The 18,870-nt window shown below is 43.0% G+C and overlaps 1 protein-coding gene across 6 annotated transcripts in view; it reads left to right on the forward strand.

The window, feature by feature from the left end:
* The window catches only part of LOC134624930 (nuclear factor 1 B-type-like), a 65,230-nt gene that overhangs the window by 37,351 nt on the left and 9,009 nt on the right, over window positions 1-18,870 (forward strand). For 2 of the 6 annotated variants that reach the window (XM_063470130.1, XM_063470128.1), the window contains exons 3-11: window positions 1,166-1,222; window positions 3,131-3,199; window positions 5,934-6,054; window positions 6,644-6,762; window positions 9,715-9,849; window positions 9,957-10,141; window positions 12,356-12,494; window positions 13,143-13,225; window positions 17,224-17,312. In XM_063470130.1, the coding sequence (XP_063326200.1) occupies window positions 1,166-1,222; window positions 3,131-3,199; window positions 5,934-6,054; window positions 6,644-6,762; window positions 9,715-9,849; window positions 9,957-10,141; window positions 12,356-12,494; window positions 13,143-13,225; window positions 17,224-17,312 (997 nt within the window). The remainder of the gene's footprint in view (window positions 1-1,165; window positions 1,223-3,130; window positions 3,200-5,933; window positions 6,055-6,643; window positions 6,763-9,714; window positions 9,850-9,956; window positions 10,142-12,355; window positions 12,495-13,142; window positions 13,226-17,223; window positions 17,313-18,870) is intronic. The other 4 variants (XM_063470131.1, XM_063470129.1, XM_063470132.1 and 1 more) reach the window with 3 other exon arrangements.

Here is an 18,870-nt window from a genome sequence, read left to right on the forward strand (position 1 = left end):
AGAGAGAGAGGGGGAGAACGACATAGGGAGAGAACAAGAAAAGAATAAATCTTTCAACTTTTTTTTTCTTGTTCTCTTCCACCAGCCTCTCTTTTCCTTCTCTCCGTTGCCTCTGTAACGCAGCTCATGAGAGCTGCGGCAGGAAAAGGGGTGTTGTTCCAAGGCGAGGGTATCTGAGTTCACCGTCTCTGGCTTCTTGGGTCTCATGTTAAATGTGTAGATGGTAATCTCTCTGCTGCTTCTTATTGCACCCTGTCTGTCCCGGGGCATGTATGGGCTTGGACTGGTTTGAACTATTATTGGGGTCCCATTAGGAGCCCCCTGCTAGGCATGGCTTGGTCTTAATATACTTTAGCGTGCAACAGAAACACCATAACTATCTGCACAGGTTATAATCCAGTTTATACCGATTTTGACTGTTATGCTGCACGACTTATAAGGAAACAAAAAAAGGTGCCTTTGATCAATCACTGGTCGATGACGAACTCATGAGGAATGATACGTTACCCTCCCAGTTAGGCTGGCAGGTAAAACACATCAGTCCGCGTGGCCTCATACCACAGCACTGCGCACCATAACCGGTGGAAAGAATTCCACTCATGTTTCCTTGTGTTTCCCCACCCCTCCTGTCCTCTCTCTACGTTTTTTGTTCTGTGCTTGTACCTTGCGCAGCAGGACCAAACACATTTTGTATGCCCCTCACCCCTTCCTCCCAACACACCCCCAGCCTCTTTGAAAAATTACCCAGAGGTCTGCGGGTAAAAACATTTAGGTTTATAGGTTAGTCCGTGTCAGACGCAGAGCTTTTGCTTCAGTTTACTCTCCCATTAATGATAATCCTGTTCAAACAAAAATGACTTGTTCAATGTGCAGTGGGTGCACTTTCCTGGAGAAACAGATAAGGAAAAAAGAGAAAAAAAAAACCTTCACGCGCTCGGGCAGCAAATGACTTCTTGCTCCCACAAAGGTGTTACATGTTACAATAAGAAAAAACAAAAATAAAGTCGGTTTGCATAGTTACGTAATTTTCAAGTTGCACGATTTGACCTCTCATGTTTCTTTGCTGGAAATAATCAGCGCTGACAAGAAAATATTTCACATTCAGCGAGACGTTGCTGCCTTCTTTTTGAGCTAATCCCCGGCCCTTCTTTCTGTGTGTTTGCAGACTCTCAGCAGTCAGGAAGTCCAAGTAACAATGAGCCAGGCAAGAACCCTCTTCCAGGTATGTACAGTGCCAGTCATCCTCCCTCCTGTCATCAGTCCATTGTTTTCTGTGCAGCTTTCCAACTGTACAGCAGCTTATCTACACTGTAACCTACTGAGTTTAAACAGTGTGCTAACCTCTGTGACTGGAAGGGAAAATACCTAAGTATACAAGCTGTGTTTAAGTAGACCCAAGGTATATACCAGATGGTCCACTGTGTGAATTCTCCAAAGAAATCATCAGGACAAACCAGATTTAGCTAAACAGACAGTTGGTTAAAAAAAAGAAAGAAAAAAAAAAGTAAAATTCAAGTCAGTATCACTTTCTAAAATTCCCTGGCTAAAGCCTAAGTTGTAAACTTTATGTAGGCTGAGGAAAGAATAACATTTGAGTTCATCACCCCAGTTGGAGCTTCTGTGTTTTCAAAAAAATCCAAAAAGATCTGGAGTGAAAATGTTACAGCATATTGCGCCTTTGGCTGGTAGTTGAGTGCGTCAAGGTGAGCCAGCAGAGCTGAGCTGTAGAGAATATTCTTTGACAGTGCCGTTGTTCCCCTGGACTGACCTGCACTGTGTCGTCACAGTGCTGGAATGAAAATAGTTTGAGAAGTATAATTAGTTTTCTACCTCAAGAGCAGGTTCTGCTGATACCGGTGCCAAGAAAAACATGCTAGCGAGCCAATGACTCAGGCCTGGGAGGCCTTCGGCAGTGGCACAGTTCCTCGCAAAAGCCATTGGCTCACTTGAGGCATTAAGCTTAGTAGGTGCCAATCGAGATGCCCATCTATCTTTCTGGCACAGCCCGAGTGCCTTTGGCTTTAAATCAAAGCAGAGTCAGCTTCATTTGGGTGTCAGTAACTTGTCTGAGTATTTTACATGACTGACAGCATCTGATTAGTGCTGATGAGTTCTGGGCAGGGCATACACACTATAGTGTAAACCGGGGAAGAAAAAACACACACACACACACACACACATTAGGGGTACTTCATTTAGTCTGAAAATAGTTTTCTAAAAAACAGAAGAAGAAAAAAATCTGGCTGTGCTTAAATAACCATGTTCTACCTCATTCAGAGCAGCTTCATTTAAAAAAGAAAACTCAAGCGGTCTAAGGTTCTGCAAATAATCGTTTTTATGATTATGCTTTTCTGCAGCTATTTCATGCTGTTATATCGTAACAGTGTCAATATTTACAGTGGTGAAGTTCTACCTTTGTATTGATCAAACGGGCAGGACCTGCTGTTCAGCACGGACTTGTCTTCAGTTCTCACAGCAGCGGCAGCCTGCGTGTCCTCCGCCTCTCACACACACACACACACACACACACACACCTGTCCTGTCACTCTTTGCTGCTTCACAGGAATGGTTTTGTCCTCGGCATTCGTTTAAACATGTCAGGCCAGAAACAAAGCGAGTCACTCTTTTTTCTGACTGAGTTCTCAGCACTTGTGCTTAAAATACTAGATGGAAAAAATAACAACAATAATACTAATAATAATAATAATTGGCGCTTTCAGGAAATAGACAGTGACCAATGCACTTTCCTTTTCCATTTTTCGATTTTTTTAAAAACTGCCCGTTCCTAAATCCATAATCCACAAATTATATCCATAATTTTATGTATAATACATTCTTTATAATCTTATGATATCTCCCAAATTTAAAATGTTTTTAAATGACAGTTTGTTTTGTTTGAACAGTTTCCTGACTGAAAGAAGATACTAATCAATTTGCATGCAAACGCAACTTGAAAGGGGGAAAAAAAATCATAATAAAAAAGAAGAAATAAAATAGGTTCTTTAGCTCCATCCATGTCTAATGAAATGATTTAATAGCCATAATAAATCTCGTGTTATTGTTCATTTTACAAGCAAATAATTACATGAGTAAGTCACAGCTTCATTAATCATTGCTTATTATGTTTCAGTGTATTTGGAAGACAGTTTCATCAAATCAGGAGTCTTCAGTGTTGCAGAACTAGTGCGAGTGTCCAGAAGTGAGTATAGAGCTGTTATATTGCTTTTAATGTGTGTGTCTTTCTCTTATCACTGATCGGACGTGTGGTTATGTTAAACACGGGTGGAGCCAAGCTGGAGCTTTAGAGGTATGTTGACAGTGTAACAGGTTTAACAAAGTTAATATCAAGGTCAAAAAGCTGACACTCTGTCAGTCTATTCACAGGCAACTGGGGTCTAATTAGTGAATAGAACTGAAGGTACGACGATTGAAAACACTCGTGTGGGTGTGCACAGGCTCTGTGTGTTAATGTGTTTTCATATGAAGAGAAAAAACTGATTTAAGAAAGACAAAGCAAAACAAATAAAAGTGCCTTAACCCTCAACAGCCACTTAAAATTCTGTTTTCCTCATAATCTCTGTATTTACTGAAACCCACCACACAGCTGTAGTGTGGATAATCCAGTTTGGCTGGTCTGCTTTTGCGAGAAAAAGAGCACTTGAGTGCACAGCTGTCTGTATGAGCCTGCAATCATCTGTATAGACATGTCTGCCCCGCGCAGAGCCGTTAACCGTCGTCCCTCCAGGACTCCAATGATAACTGAGGGCACGTCAAGGCACCGTTTACCTGTGTTGCCTCTGAGCTGTAACTGTAGCGAATGCGCCTGCGGTGCACAAAGACCCCAGTCACCCTCAACAACGAGCGTTTTAAAGAAACATACCTCCATGTGTTGTCTGTATGTTGCGCCGTCTTCCAGCTAGTTTTAATCAGATGGTTAGTGTGGTGTGGAATAAGCAGGGATACTTAAATGCAGTCTGAAGCTGCATTAGTTTGAGGTAAATTAGGAAATATTTATTGTTGACTCATTGAGATCACTTGTGAATCAAATATGTCACTTCCAGCTTCTCAATGAAATTATTTGGGTTTTTGGAGTAGACAAAACAAACAATTTTAATATATCAGCATGGACTTACATGCCAAAAATAAGTAGGAGAAAATAATTGTATATAGTTTAAGTATGTCTTTATTTTTGGAAAAAAATCTCACTGCAATGCTAACAACAAATGCTGATTAAATCTGAATTTTTTTGTAGTTTATGTAGTGCATAGCACGTCTCTGATGGAAGAGCGTGAGCCACTTTGTCTCAGCTGTCTCGTTCATTGTGCTGTGAAAGACAGGACCTACTTGTTTCCATGCTCGCACACTGAATATCCTTTTGAAAGACTCTGTGTTTTTGTTTAGTGTTTAATGTGCCCCCTGACCAGATGGCCTCTGAGCTGCCATGTTTGCTCTCATGTGACTGAGCCTGGTTTCACTAAAGCCGACTGAAGTCGCGCTGGAATTTTAAAAAGGTCGACGGACGCACAGGAATTGTCACTCACTCAGCCAGTCGCTCCCTGGGAAGATATCTAAGCAGCCGCTCGTCCGTCATCACGCTTCTCTCCCAACTCTCCAGGCCGTTGAGACATTCTTTGAAGTCCATGAAAGGGGGGCTGCGGAGTTCAAGGCTGACTTGCAGTCCTGCATTTCGCCGAGGACGCTCATTAATGCAACAGGAGCCTCGACTGGAAGTGTAACAATATTTTGTCAACAGAAAATGTGGGCATGCACGGGCAACTGTTGAGCGAATTTACTCAAAGTAAATCCTCTCCTGCAGCTGATTCAGAATCATTGTTTATTTAATGTTTTTTGTTTTGGGGGTTTTTTCGCCTAAATGTCCAAGCCCAGATTATCAAATGAGATGACTGGCAGGGTGGCCAAGTGGCATCGTCAACAAATATTGTGCTGAGCCAAGAGGAGAGAGCCATAAAGAGAAACCAGCACACAGAGAAATCGTCGGGAATGTTCAAAGCTATGAATGAGAAAATTTAAAAAAACAGACAAAATAAAAACAATGGTCTCATCTTAAGCGTCCGCAGGCCGGGTGCATTCCTCCACAGACAGCTCGGTATGGGTAGCAGCGGGTAGGGGCCTTTGCCAGGGCTACAGCGGGCTGCCAGGGTGGAGGCTGGCGGAGGGATAGGCCAGTGGTGAACCTCAGACCACAACAGACGGCGCCACACACTCCATCCTCTCATCCACTCCAAACCAACCAACCGCTCGAGCTGCAGGCTGCCTTGCGGGCCACACACTGAAGAGAGATAAAGTGAGAGGCAGAGGAAAAAGAGAGCGGGAGAGAGAGAGAGAGAAGCTGGGTGGTGAACCTCTTTTGTTCTGTAAACACAGGCCTGGCCCCCACTGAAACAATATCCCTCACCTTGACCGCAGTGAGAAAAACAACACCTTTTCCACTGTAAATCATTATGTGAGGAAACTGCCAAGTTTTGCGCCCGATGATAAAGAAGTGAAGGAAATGCTGGCGATTGCCACGAGTTTCTTTAGAAGCAATCCGAAGGCATCGTTTTAACTTTCACAAGAGGCATTTAATGCAAAAAGAAAAACATTTCACTCTTTAATTTGTTGTAAAGCCAAAAAGAAATCTAGCCAAATAAAAATAACTCGCCTGTTCTAACAAAATGTTGCCGGTGTCTTGAACATGTTCTTCCCTTCAGCCGCTTTGGCAAGCACACTTGTTAGTCAATGATCACCTGAGGTATTTGTGATGGTCACACAGTTAAACCTGTGAACAGAGTGCACTTAATTTGATGCACAAGGCCTCTAAACAAAAAGCGTCGATAAAAGCCGATGAAGCCATTGTGCATCTAATTGTGCGAAAGATGGTCCTCAGTCTGACGGTACTGACATTGATTTCCTTTTCTCTGTGTCCTTTGCAGTGCCCATTACCCACGGTGCAACGGTAAACTTCTCTATGGCGGACATGCCCAGCCAACCCTACTATCATGACCTGAACTCCAGCGTGGGGCTGCATCGCCCCCTGTCCTCCCCTCCTGGCAGGTCAGTGGAAGTTACAGTAACAGATAGAGTTTCAGGATAAGAGCTATTTGGAGATAAAAGTGCTGCTGCAGTTCTGCTGCAGCGTCAGAGTGACTTTGCTTTCTTATCTGATCATTTTAAACACAAAAATATCTTATTAAATTTAAGGGAAGTGCACTGACTTCTTCCGAGATACTGCTTTGTATATATTTTTGCCAAAATGAACCACAAATGAAACAAAGATGATGACAAATGTGCGTACCGCATTATACTACATTTGTTTAGTCAGTATAAAGCTGCATCCCTCTGCTTTCCATCTTTATGCTAAGCTAAGCTAAACATCTCCAGCCCTTAGCTTTAGAGTTAGCACACTAACAGGAGAGTGACATCAGTCTTCCCATCTAACTGTTGGCAACAGAGCAAACAAGGGTGTTTCCCAAAATATTGGACTCTTCCTTTTAACTAAGCTTGTACATAATGCCAGTTAATCTTTGTCAAACATCTTCTCCAACTGCCCCTAAATCAGTATTGACACCATCTTGCATTCTTGAAAGTTGCGGTCCCCCAAACTACTGTCTGCATTAAACCGTAAACTTGTCCATGTGTGCAGCAAAAGGCCCAAAACCGTCAACATGGAGGAGAACATGGACACCAGCCCGACGGGACCCGACTTCTACTCATCACCCAGCCCGCCAAACAGTCAGGCAAACTGGCGCGACAGAGACGGAGGTGAGTCTTTCCCAGTATCGTTCTCCTTCTTATTTACATGGTTGCACAAACATACAGAGTGCACGGCTCACGGTTGCACAAGAGCATGTGGAGCTAATTTGCAGAGGGATGAGAAGATCTTCTGTCCTGGCATGCAAATAGATCTGATCAAAGTGAACACCTAGCATTGTTTTGCAACAGCAGCTGAACTCTCTTAAACTCTCAGCCTTGTCATAACCTACTGTACATCAATGCTGCTCAGCCCTATGAAAATACATACCATGGCAAATATAGCCTTGGGCATCAACAGTCATTATAAATATGTACATTCATTTGGAGTTGCTGGTTGAATACAAATCTTTGTTCTCTCGCACCTGTCGTTTGTATAAAGGAAGTAGCGTAGAGTGTCGGCTCAACAGCTTTGAAGTGAATGATTATCTGTATGCAACAGTTCACTGGAATTTCCTTCTAAGTTTGTGTTTACGCAGCACTTTCTTTTTCATAAACCTCATCCGGTTTAGATCTGCAGTGAGTTATGAACAAAAAGCCAATCAGTGGACTTTTGATGATCGAGTTTATTGCACAGAAGGGAAAGAACTCATAATAAGCAAATGCATGGGGCTCACATTATAAGGAAGTAGATAAAGATGTGTGTTTCCGTCCGAGAGAGAGTGAGATCTTCACAGGGCCGCTGCATGTCTTATTTCGCCATCTCCCGGTGCAGAGCAGAGCCCGTCGCGCTTTTAATTAAGGCCTCGCTGTCCCACGTTTCCAGATCATTCTCACTCTCTGCTGACTTCCTTCAACACTCCGATGCCCACGCTTCATCTGGATTTAACCAAGTGAGGCAGTAGTAAACGTTCATTTTGTTTGAACGTGATGAACAGTATCATTGAGAGTAAAGCACATCTCTTCCCCCCACGCCAAGGCCTGCTGCGGTTTCTAGCTTCGGTCTGAACTTTGAACACTTCTCTTTTGGTTTGCTCAACTATTTTAATATAATAAGTAGGAAGGCTGAGTGGGGAAAAACACCACATGATACACAGGAGGCGCAGCACTGGTGGGATTCAGCCACAGCCCAATGTGGCTGCATGAAATTTCAGCGTGTCCCTGTGCACAAGGCCTGAGAGTATGGCTCTGTGTAAACTTAGACACTTGGGGTGAGGAGAAAGGGAAAGCAGTGGGTAGGAAACTCTCCAAAGACAGCCATTACTCTGTCAAGAGAGAATAAATGAGAAGTGGGGTGATATTAAACCCATATGAGTCATACCAAGTGCCAAGCAATTATTTTGTCCACATGGTTGCCGTTTGACAAAACCTCACCATGTAGTGGAAGAAATAGTTTCTTTCTTGTGTTGTGCTCTGGTTAAAGTACTGTACATTTTCACATTTGTCTCCTTTTTTTGCATTACGGTGTCATATTTACCCCCTTTAATACAAAATATATTGTTTCCAAAGGACGGCCAATCTGCTCTAACTGCAAGGACACTTTGGACCTTTTTATTTAAACTATTTAAAGTGTTTAACGTCTGTTAATTAATTGTCCAGTTTAATTTCTTGGGACAGTCTCTGAAGCAGTTAATTAGCAGAAGAGAGGAAAAGCTGAATACTTCTTCTGGAGAAAATATTTCCCCTTTTTTTTTTTTACTGGAAACATTAGGCAGCGATATAAATCTTCTCCAAGGTATTTCTTCTTCTGACACAAAATGAAAGCACTTAAGCCTGTATCCTCTTGCAACCTCAGACTGGGAAATCCCCCTGAATTCCAGCCACCTTTGTCGCTCTCTCCTCTGGTGATGAGCGATTTTTCCCGTCACTTGGGTGGATCCTTCCCTGTTGTTAGGAAAAGGGAGGGAAGGACGGTTAACACTACAGAAACGTCTGAACAAATGGGGTTTACACAGCTTCTTTTTTTTTTTTTTTGGAGGATGGGGGGGAAAGAGATGAATGATGTGAAAGTTATACACCGCAAGAATCTGTGACAGACCAGAAAAGCACTTGATGAATGTTCATAGAAGAAGCACAAGCAGACATAAGCCACTGCCTTTCGGATCTATTTGTTATCACGTTCCCTTCAGACACTGCGTCTTACCATGGAAAATTGAAAACTGCGCAGCCGTGACAGCAGAACATTGCTCACGAAAGTGTAGAGCAGCAATAATGAGCGACTCGTAAGTTGAGTTTGTGCACCTACTTTGACTTCATAGAACTACACGAATTGCCTAAACAAATTCCATGTCTTGTGCTGAGCCTCCAGGATTATTCATGGGGAATTACGGTGGCTTGTCAAACAGTGTGTGAGGCCAAACAAAGCAGATGTAACACTGTAATATTCTATTTAAGATTACGTGAGGGTCTTGAGATTCCTTAAATCCTATTTGAACGACCAGCTGCTTTCCGACTGCGTGTCACTTCACTGGATTTAATTGTCTTCTCAGACATGACAAAAGACACATTTTTCATTTCTAGCGGATGTCCGGTGGTTTATAATGATTCCAGAGATTATATGTGATTTTGACCCGTGGGATGTCTGCAATTTGCAGAGTCCATTTTTCATTTGTGAGTTACATTTGCTGGCGAAAGGGAGGGGGGGAAAAGAAACGGTCCCCTGATCGCACTAATCCCAAGCAGATCAAATTGTGCTTAATTTCAACCGTAATTCACTTTTGGCATTCAGCTCCTTTCATTCATGAAAAATGGAAGAATTAGTACAAGCTACGGGGAAATCTTTGATTAATTTTCAACAAAAAAAATTGAAAAATCTGCAAAAGAAAATATTTAAAAGTTCATTTTTTTCCATTAGGGAAGTCATTTCATGTCAGGGAAGTTGGGAGAAACTTTTTTTTACTTGAGTCCCATGATTGTAACCTGAAAGAAGCTCAACTTTTGAACTATTGAGCAATAATCAAAAAGGCTCGCTAACGTTTTCTGAGCACAGATTCATTCACCTGTTCGTGTGCCCTTCCCTACCAGCAGAGATGTCCTCTCCTACGATGAAGAAGCCAGAGAAGCCGCTGTTCAGCCCGACCTCTCCGCAGGACTCCTCACCTCGACTCAGCACTTTCCCTCAGCCTCATCACCCAGGCCTAACAAGTGTAGGACACAGTGGTGAGTTCCAAATGCTGACTCTCTTCTTTAACGTTTGACTTCATTTCCTGCCTAAACACAGTCGAAGGCTCATACTCTCTCCGCTCCTTTGTCTGCGTGTCTTGCAGTTATATCGGCGAGGAGCCCCCCTCCACACTCGCCGCTGCAGTTCTCGGCCTCGGCTATCTTGCCCCCGACGCCGTCGTCCTACTTCTCGCACCCCACCATCCGCTACCCGCCTCATCTCAACCCTGCTGATTCCCTCAAGAGCTACGTGCCGTCATATGACCCGTCCAGCCCGCAGAGCAGCCAGGTCAGACTTTTTTTTGTCTTTTCGTTTTTTCCCCCCGTGTTTTCAAAAGGCTGTTAGCCAGATCTTCAGCCAGAAGTCGTAGGGTTGTTTGGCACAACTTTCACGGCCTCTAGTCGTTCTTTGTTATATTATTGGGCTCCATTTCCATCCGACAGATTAAAGATGAGAACGAATGTATGAATTACAGCATTTGTTTGTCTGTATTTCAGCATTATTGCCTCATTGGTGCTTTTTGCATCAGGGAAGAACATTTTTCCAGATTTTTTCCACACGAACCTGCTCATTCCCTGCTCTAAATATCTTTATATTACAAACCTCAAACTGCGCTTTTTATACACTTAGGATGACTAAATTTGATGGACTCCTGCCTCCCTCCCACTGTAGTACTGGGCAGCTTGCCTTTTTGAGGGGACAGAATATTGGAAAAAAGACAAACCCAGACTTAAAATTAATTAATTTAGTGTAAATCACATGATATCAGTGGAGAAAGTACTGATTTATTTTTGTTACCACTTCATGTGACCAAAAAAGCATATATATTCTGCTTGATATAGAGCTCACGCCAAAGGTTATAGCACATTCCCAGCCTTATATTTGTTGTTTTTTTTTTTTTTTTAAATCAACCGCGTGACTCCATATAAAAAAAAAAAAAAAAAAAATACCAAACAAACTATTGCAATCGCAGTCACACATGACAAACAATACTGCACGGAGACGTGGCAATAAATCAAATAGCTCTGGGCTTTTCTACATTCAGGGTACACACTGCGGCCAGTGTGTTGGATGGAGCTAGCAGGCGTCTCTATAGATGAGAGAGCCGTGTGATATTTATGTGAGTTTTATATCCCCGCTGTTCTAACTGTAAACAAAGGCCTCGTAGACGGCTCCATCTCCAGAGCAGGGAGCGGGCTGGAAGTGTGGGGAGGTGGGGAGGAGAGAGGGTTACTCCAGAGAAAAACCGCGGGGAATGATAAAGGTTGTAAATATTTGCCGTTGCCGGGGCCCGGCTCTTGTGCAGAATTAACTGGCCCTCTGCTGGGGTGCTGGAAAGTTGGGGGGGTTGACTTGGCTAGCGAGGTGGGCTCCGGTAGGGAAGAGAGAGCGCAAGAAGACTGAGGTGAGGGGGGTAGCGAAGGTTGGGGGGGCACAGCAAATAACACAGCGCTTATAATCCCATGGACGAGTGCCAGAATGTTTTTATGCTTGCTTTAACGCAGATTATATTACACTCTAATTAAACATTCTATTCACATGGAAGGGAACCCTGCGGACACAATTCTTTTCCAAAAAGGCCTGTTTGAGTTTTGAACTTGGGGCGGCCCCGAAATGAACGCCCCAGACAGTCTCCAGCCGTCTGAAAGAGTAGCTCCCACTAGCTTCCTTTATTTCCTTCTCCATATATATAGTCCCACTGCCTTTCTTTCTATACTGGCACATTCACACCATTGTAACAGGTCACTCCACAGCTCTCTCTCCGTCTTTTCATGCCCGGGTCCCCCTAAATTCCATTTATGAGCACCATTAAAATCATTGTTTAGAATCATGTAGGAATTACATTGTCATTGACTGAAGATCTATTGTTGCTCATGCCCCCCAGAGTTTTGGTAATAACTGTGACAGGACAGCGGCTGAAAGTACTAAAATCCTTTCTTCAGGCGGAGCATTAAGTGTGAGAGTCAGTGGTCCAGCAATCTTTTGTTGTTAAGTGTAAGTTTCTCAGGGCAAACAGAGGCGGTTACGTCCCCCCCGAAAAGGAGGGAAATGACGCCGTGATAGGATGTTCAGCCTCTTTAGTGTTCAGTTTGTTGCATGCTTGTCTTAGTTTATTGAGATCTACCCCACTGCACATTAACAAGGGAGCAAGCGCTTGTAAACGCAAGTCACTGGACACAGTCTGTCGTTTTATAAGGTGACACGTTTTTGGTGGCGGGCAAAGCAAGTGCGGTTCTTACATGTGGATGTTTAGGGGGGGAAAAACAGATTTTCTTTGCTTTTTGTGTTAATTCAGATGTATTATTTCAGTACGATCCTGGTTTCTATTACTCCTACCGCATTATCTTTGAAATAAAAGAGAAGTGAAAGATTTTAGGTGGTGTTTTTACAAGAACATGCAGCTCATGTTTACTGTGACCGTTATTTCAGTTCTTTAAAAAAATAAAGTGCATAATTGTGTTGTTGTTGTGTTTTTTTTTATCATCTGTACCCCACCTGCAGCCTAACAGCAGTGGTCAGGTTGTTGGAAAGGTCCCAGGCCACTTCACCCCAGTTTTGGCTCCCTCCCCACACCACGGCGCTGTGCGACCTGTCTCGCTTTCCATGCCAGACACCAAGCCCATCACCACATCAACAGAAGGTGAGCTCCAGTACCTGCTGCCCACTACTGACACACAGTACCTACAGTACAACAAATACAGCACTTCCTCACCGTGTAGTAGCTCACGCTAGAAACACACTGGATTGTGTTTTTTAACGTAGTGTATAGTCTGTGCTCTAAATTCGCATCTTTTCAATTTGCATCGCACTTAAGGTGGAAAGTCATTGCTAAGGGCAGCACTGATCTAATTATTTCTATTAGAAAAAATAACCCTTGAAGAGTAAGTGAACATGAGAGTGACACAAAGCTAGTTAGTAGTTTGTCTGTTTCAATCACTCAGTATCAGTATTCTGGTAACCATGCCAACTGAATGGATTTGCCCGGGAGTTTGCTTGTCAGTGCAGCCAGGTGAGACCATAAACCACTAGTGGGCGACAAAAAGATTTTAGGCTGTGTCTGACATTAGAAGCAAACGATAAAAAGAATCAGAGTGGACCCAGCATTGAATCTTGCGGAACCCCTGCAGGCAGTTTTCACTATATGGTTATAGTTTAGAGTATCAGTGGAATTTAACAATGTTACTATGGTTACAGCGGTCAATTCTATGTAAATTCCCGAAATCCAAATTTTAATCCAGACACTTATTTCTGTTTTTGTTTTGTTTTTTTGTGATGCTATGCACCCCAGGTTACTCATCGCCTGGCACGCCAACGGCTAATCGTTTTGTGGGCCTAAACCCTAGAGATCCCACCTTCCTCCACCAGCAACAGGTGAGGTTTCACCCCCTTCAGCACTCAGCTCACCTGTTCATCTTATCCTTTCATCCCTTCCCACGTCTCCACCCATTTTATGAAATCCCTGCTCTCTACAAAATCCAGAAACACACTGCTACTGACGTCTAGGGAGCAGTAAATGATCCCTTTAGATTAGAGCACTTCAGAAGTTCAGATTAAACGACAGATAAGTTGAGGTCAACCGTAGCCGTGGATGCTGGCATAAAAAATTAGCAATGCTTTCTTTTATTTATTTATTTATTTATTTGTTTGTTTGTTCAAACCACAATTGAACCTTTGATATGCAAGCATAATATTTTCACTTTGGAATTGAGAAGCTTAAATTAACAGCTTAAATTATGCCCATTTTAAACTATCATTTTGAGTGAGTGTGCTTGAATTTAAATTCCACACTTGAGGAAAAAGAGACCTTAAGAAAGGTGAAGGGTCATTGCCATTAGAAGCTGGATGGTACACATGGATGCTTTTGAGAGTGAAATGTGTTCATTTTTGTTTCCTTTACACGTACTTTAGAAGCTCTCACACGCATACCACACGTAGTCAGCACACTCATTTACCTCATTTACCGTACACGTGCTAAATATGTAGCGTTGGCGTCGGGTGGTTGCCTCAGGACTGGCTACAGGATGTCCTGGGATAGATGTCTGTGTCAGTGTGTGTGGGGGTGTGCGTATCTGCGAGGTTAGAACTGTTGCGGTGTTGTCGGACGAGAGAGGGAGAGTGCTCTCCCCTACCCAGTCTTATTGAAAGCGCTGTTCTGAGCCAAGGCTTTTCCAACCACAACTAATTGAATGCATCTGCACACAGCTACATAATGATCGCTGGGTTTCTCCTCAGCTCACTTTTTTTATGTTTAGTTTGAAAAAAAAAAAAAAGACAAAGCTGGCCTCTGTTTCCTCACTTCTCTTTCTGTCTTTCCTTTTCTCTCTGCCTTTTTCACTTGAATTTCCTAAAATCAGGGCAAAAAAAAAAAAAAGCACAGGGGGGAATATTTGTCAGCAGTCGTGGGATGCTTTTATCCCACTCGGGAGGAGAGGGAGGAGGAGTGGGAGGATTCACTTGGCTGATGTCGCACAGTTTGTCTTCCACATTTCTAGTAGCCCTGCTACTTCTTTCAGTGGGGCACAAAGTGACTACACAAGACAGCGGCAGTCTGAGAGTAGCTGCATGAACTGCTGAATTTTGTCCAAACCGTGGCTCCCCGAGGCTACAAAGCCTTTCTGTTTCAGATTTTGAAATCAGCCAGATATATAAAGATCCCCTCAGTAAGGACTGCTGGCTCTTAAAATAAAGAAATATAGTAAAAGATTTAATTACTCTAGTTTTATTAGTTAATGACAGTTATGTTTTGGTGGCATAATTCTGTGATTTTATTGCACTGACAAGTCAAAAGATGAATTATTTTGGGCCTAACAGATTCCCTTAGATTTGGTTTGGGAAACATTTTATCAAAAAGACAGTAGCTTAGAAATGTAGAAGAATGAGAGCCTTGTAAGCATAACAATGATACCTTTCTGAAAGGTTACATGCTATATTCCCAAGAATAAATGTTCTTGTCGGCTTAAGGAAGTCTAAACAGTCTTCACATTGATTCATCATGCTTCTGCTTGTCGCAGTTGTTTTTGTTTTCTGTGGTATGATTTAGCGGCCTAGGATCTGGCCCCGTGGAGCGGGGAGAGACACCGAGCCAAGTCCCTCAGGACTAAACACTTTCACCGAATGCTCAGTCATTGTCCTCATCTGGCAATGATGCGTATTGTGTGGGGGGTCCATAAGACTTTACTGACGATGTCAGTTGTTTGGTTGAAGCCGTTTCTGGCTAGGCTCGGTAGGAACGAGGACGAGAAGGAACGGGAAAGAGACAGTCAAGGTTTTTAAATGCGGTCAGCCTTGTGTCTGGACCATGGAGGTTCAGTCTCTGTCTGTATGTGTGATTGATAGAGGCCGTGACTTCCACTGAATCTGTTTCGCATTTCCTTGCCGCTGCCAGAGATATTATTAATTTTTTAAAATAACCCAAAAGCAGAGGGCTCTGAAGGAACTACAGTTTTTGGAATACCCAAGTCATTATTTTAGCCCCGTAGCACACACGAGTTTCCTGATCGTCATCGACTTACGAATTATTGTTAAATTTATATCTCATTGCTATAAAAAACTTATGTCTCCTGTGATAACTTGTTAATAAATTTAAAAAAAATCTACTTCTCACCGGATGCCTATTTTTAAATGTCGCACTCGCAAAATAGAGATCCTCAGACACACACACACTAATACTAGGCTTCAAAATGAAAACACAAAACACCACCACCACACGCTCTCACACCTGCTCTACGATTCCCAGGCAATGAATGTGTGAAAACCCTCCATTCATCTCTCGCCTTGGTTAACCCCTCGAGGGAATGCCACCATCTAGCATTCCGCAGGGAAAGATCCGTGATCAGATGTCATTTGGTATTATCTAAGGAAGGATTCTAATCCACAATCTGCCCGCATCTGTTTGCTAACGTTCCCCGGCTCCTTCCCCTTTTTTCCCCGCTGCCCGTGCGACTCTGATGTGTCGGTGCCAGCGGACAGATGGCGAGCCCCTCGAGGAGCGGTGGCACCGAGCGTCTGGCCCAACCCGCGCATTCTCTCCAAGCTTTTGTCAGGCTGGAGAGTGCGGGAACAGCGTGGGGGTTTGGTCTCCCAGCATTTGATAAATACTGAGAAAACACACTGAATGAAACAAGTTTGCGTTGTTTCCTATTCAGTTTTATTAATCAGCCGCTCAGAGCAATTCATCAAATGAAACCGATACATTAAATTGAAACCAAATGACTGTTATCGCGTCACCGTTGCTTAAAATTAATTCCCTTTGCTGGTTGTTTCTTGCCATTACTTCACATTTGTTCCAGGAAAGATGAAGGAACACAACGCAAACATCCCTCAATTTAAGTATGGCTTAAGTAGGAAACCATCAGCCCCCCCCCCCCCCCCCCCCCCGATGTGTTCATCCAGGTGCTCAGAGAAAAAAGAACACATTTCTTGACCGTTGCAAATGGCTCTGAATATTCAGCGTATGCGTATATCTGATTAAATCCCTCTTAAGAGCCTCTGCAAAACGTCTGCCACTGCACGAGGAGTGCTAACAGTGCAGTTTTATCCCGATGCATTACTAAATGAATGTGTTGACCACAGGGCAAGGTTAGGTTGGTATTGGCAGAGATAGCTCTCAGCTGGATTGCCGACACGTGCGCTCGCATAATGCATGCAAAGGAGACACAGTTTGTGCGTGGCTTTTTTTGTTGCAGTAATTTGTAATCTGTATGTCAGGTTGGCATGTCTTAAAACAGGGGAGAAGGGGTTAGTGTGCGCGTTGACGCGTGCGTGTATTTGTGTGTGTGTGTGGGCGAGTGCTGTAACTTCATTGTAATTGCGACCCTTAATCAATAAAAACAGTTAGCTGATGAAAAAAGTCTGCATGCTTGAGGGCATGCGTCCTGAATCTGAAAGTGCACTTAGAGTGAAGCAATCATTATGGACAGGGTGCATGCATCCAGTGGATTGCATGGCTTCATTGGTTTACCAGGTAAAAAATACAAAAATAAATAAACAAGCGAAAACAGTAGAGACTGCTCACAGATGAACTTCCTGTATGATGCCACTCACATTTTCTAACTAACTAACTTCGTTTTGTTTTTTGTTTTGCTTCCAGGTTAGCTGTTTCCACTAACTGTAATGCATGCTTTTTATTTTCTGTCTGTTTCACCTGTAGCTGTTATTTTATCTCAATAAGTATTAAAAACACTGACTCAGTTTTCATTCTTAGGATTCATTTTGGAGCCTTTTTTTAAAAAAAAATCTATTTTTTATTTCCCCTGCTCCTGCCCTAGGCTCTTTTGCATGCATGTGTGTATACAGTGTTGAGTTGTAGTGTAATCTGAAGTGGAAGTTGTCTTGGCCCAGTGATCTGACTGCTAGGTTTCAATTGACAGCTGAGGAAGTGTGACTGGAGCGTGACTCAAAACGGCAGGCATTATGGCCCCAGTGCCACTGACGACACTTTGGGGATTACTTGGCAAAGGTAACCTTTTCATTCTTTCATGCCGTCTCTCTCTGTCTCTCTTTCAGCACATGCACATGCACAAACACACAACATATAACCATTGAAATGAGTAACTCAGTATAATGTATGATTTCCTTGATTGTCTCCTTTTTACATTCACATATAAATGCAATTACGGGGCCAGTAGCCGTGGCTGTTATTGCTACAGATGTTAACCTTTTTCGAGATGAGGTCATGCCTTTGATAAAACACACATTTCCTTGTGTCTCCCTCATGTTTTCTTTCCCCCGCCCCCTTTCTGTTACTTCATCTCCTTTTCCATGCCTTAATAGTTTTATACATTTCCCAGTAACTACTTCTTATTTTGCACTTGAGAATTCGATTAGCAGCGGAGTCCCTTTATTCTGTTTTCCCCAGAACCGACTTTTGTAAATGCACACGAACACAAACCTTTTTACGAGAGGAGAAGGTCATATTTTCTTTTCATATCTGTTGGAAAGCGATAAATATAAATACCAATATTATATTTCGCTGCATAACGACAACTCTTGCAGTGTGATTCAGCTTTTGAAATAAAGCCTTTCTTCCTCTTGGATTCATTCTTAATAAAAACAACAAAATAATGCTTTGATGAAACTAATTTGACAAAGAATGTGGAAATTTTAAAAAAGGAAGTCATTTCAGGTCAGATTGTTAGCCATGTGCGGTTAAGTTGCTCGCTGTATTTAAACAAGCTTAGCTTTGTTTAACTTTGTGCTCAAGTCATGCTTTACTCTCTGTAACTTAAAGTTACAGACCCCCCCACCTTCCACACACACACACACACACACACACACCCCTCCTCCCTCGCTTCCATACTGTATCTCTCCCTCTCTGGGGGAAAACCTGAACCATTTCACCATGCTAGAGCGAGCAAGCTGAGCTAAGCCTTTTCCTGTTACGTCTCCCCTTTCCCCTTTTCCCTGGATATGTACAGTGTGTGTGGGTGTGTGTGAGTGTGTGTGTGTGTGGGTGTACAGGTCATTTTGCGCTCGCTGAAGTTACAAATGTTTTTACAAACACAAACGCACACAGCAGAACCCCCTTCGAAAGGCCTCCTAATGGGCCAGTAGAGATAGCAGAGAAAAATGTCCCCCGCTGCAAGCCTGAGGTCTCTTTTTCCACTCACACTCCAGCTCACTCCTCCTCCTTTCACCATGTGATTCGTACAGTAATAAGAAAAGATAGAATAGATCCCGACTGGATTCAGTTTACATTATTGCAAGGATGGGGACGGTAATTCTATTACACTTTTTTTTCCCTCTTTGATGGATTATTTACGCCCAATCGTTCAACATACAGATGAGATCAGTTTGATTTCTCCTTTATCTTGCTCGCCCCTTTAAATGGAGCGCTTCGCTAGGCCTCTTCAGTACTAGCCCTCAAATTAAAAAGCTGCCAGACTCGCATGTTGCTATTGTGCAGGAAATGGGTCAGCAATCCATTAAGATGCCATTAGATAATCTAATTTAGGGAGCTAATCCTTAAACGAAGCACGCTGTATGGCCAGGCTGTGCTCGCGGGGAGTAGAATTAGT

Source organism: Pelmatolapia mariae, linkage group LG3_W (assembly GCF_036321145.2).
Source record: "Pelmatolapia mariae isolate MD_Pm_ZW linkage group LG3_W, Pm_UMD_F_2, whole genome shotgun sequence".
Classification (NCBI taxonomy): Eukaryota; Metazoa; Chordata; class Actinopteri; order Cichliformes; family Cichlidae; genus Pelmatolapia; species Pelmatolapia mariae.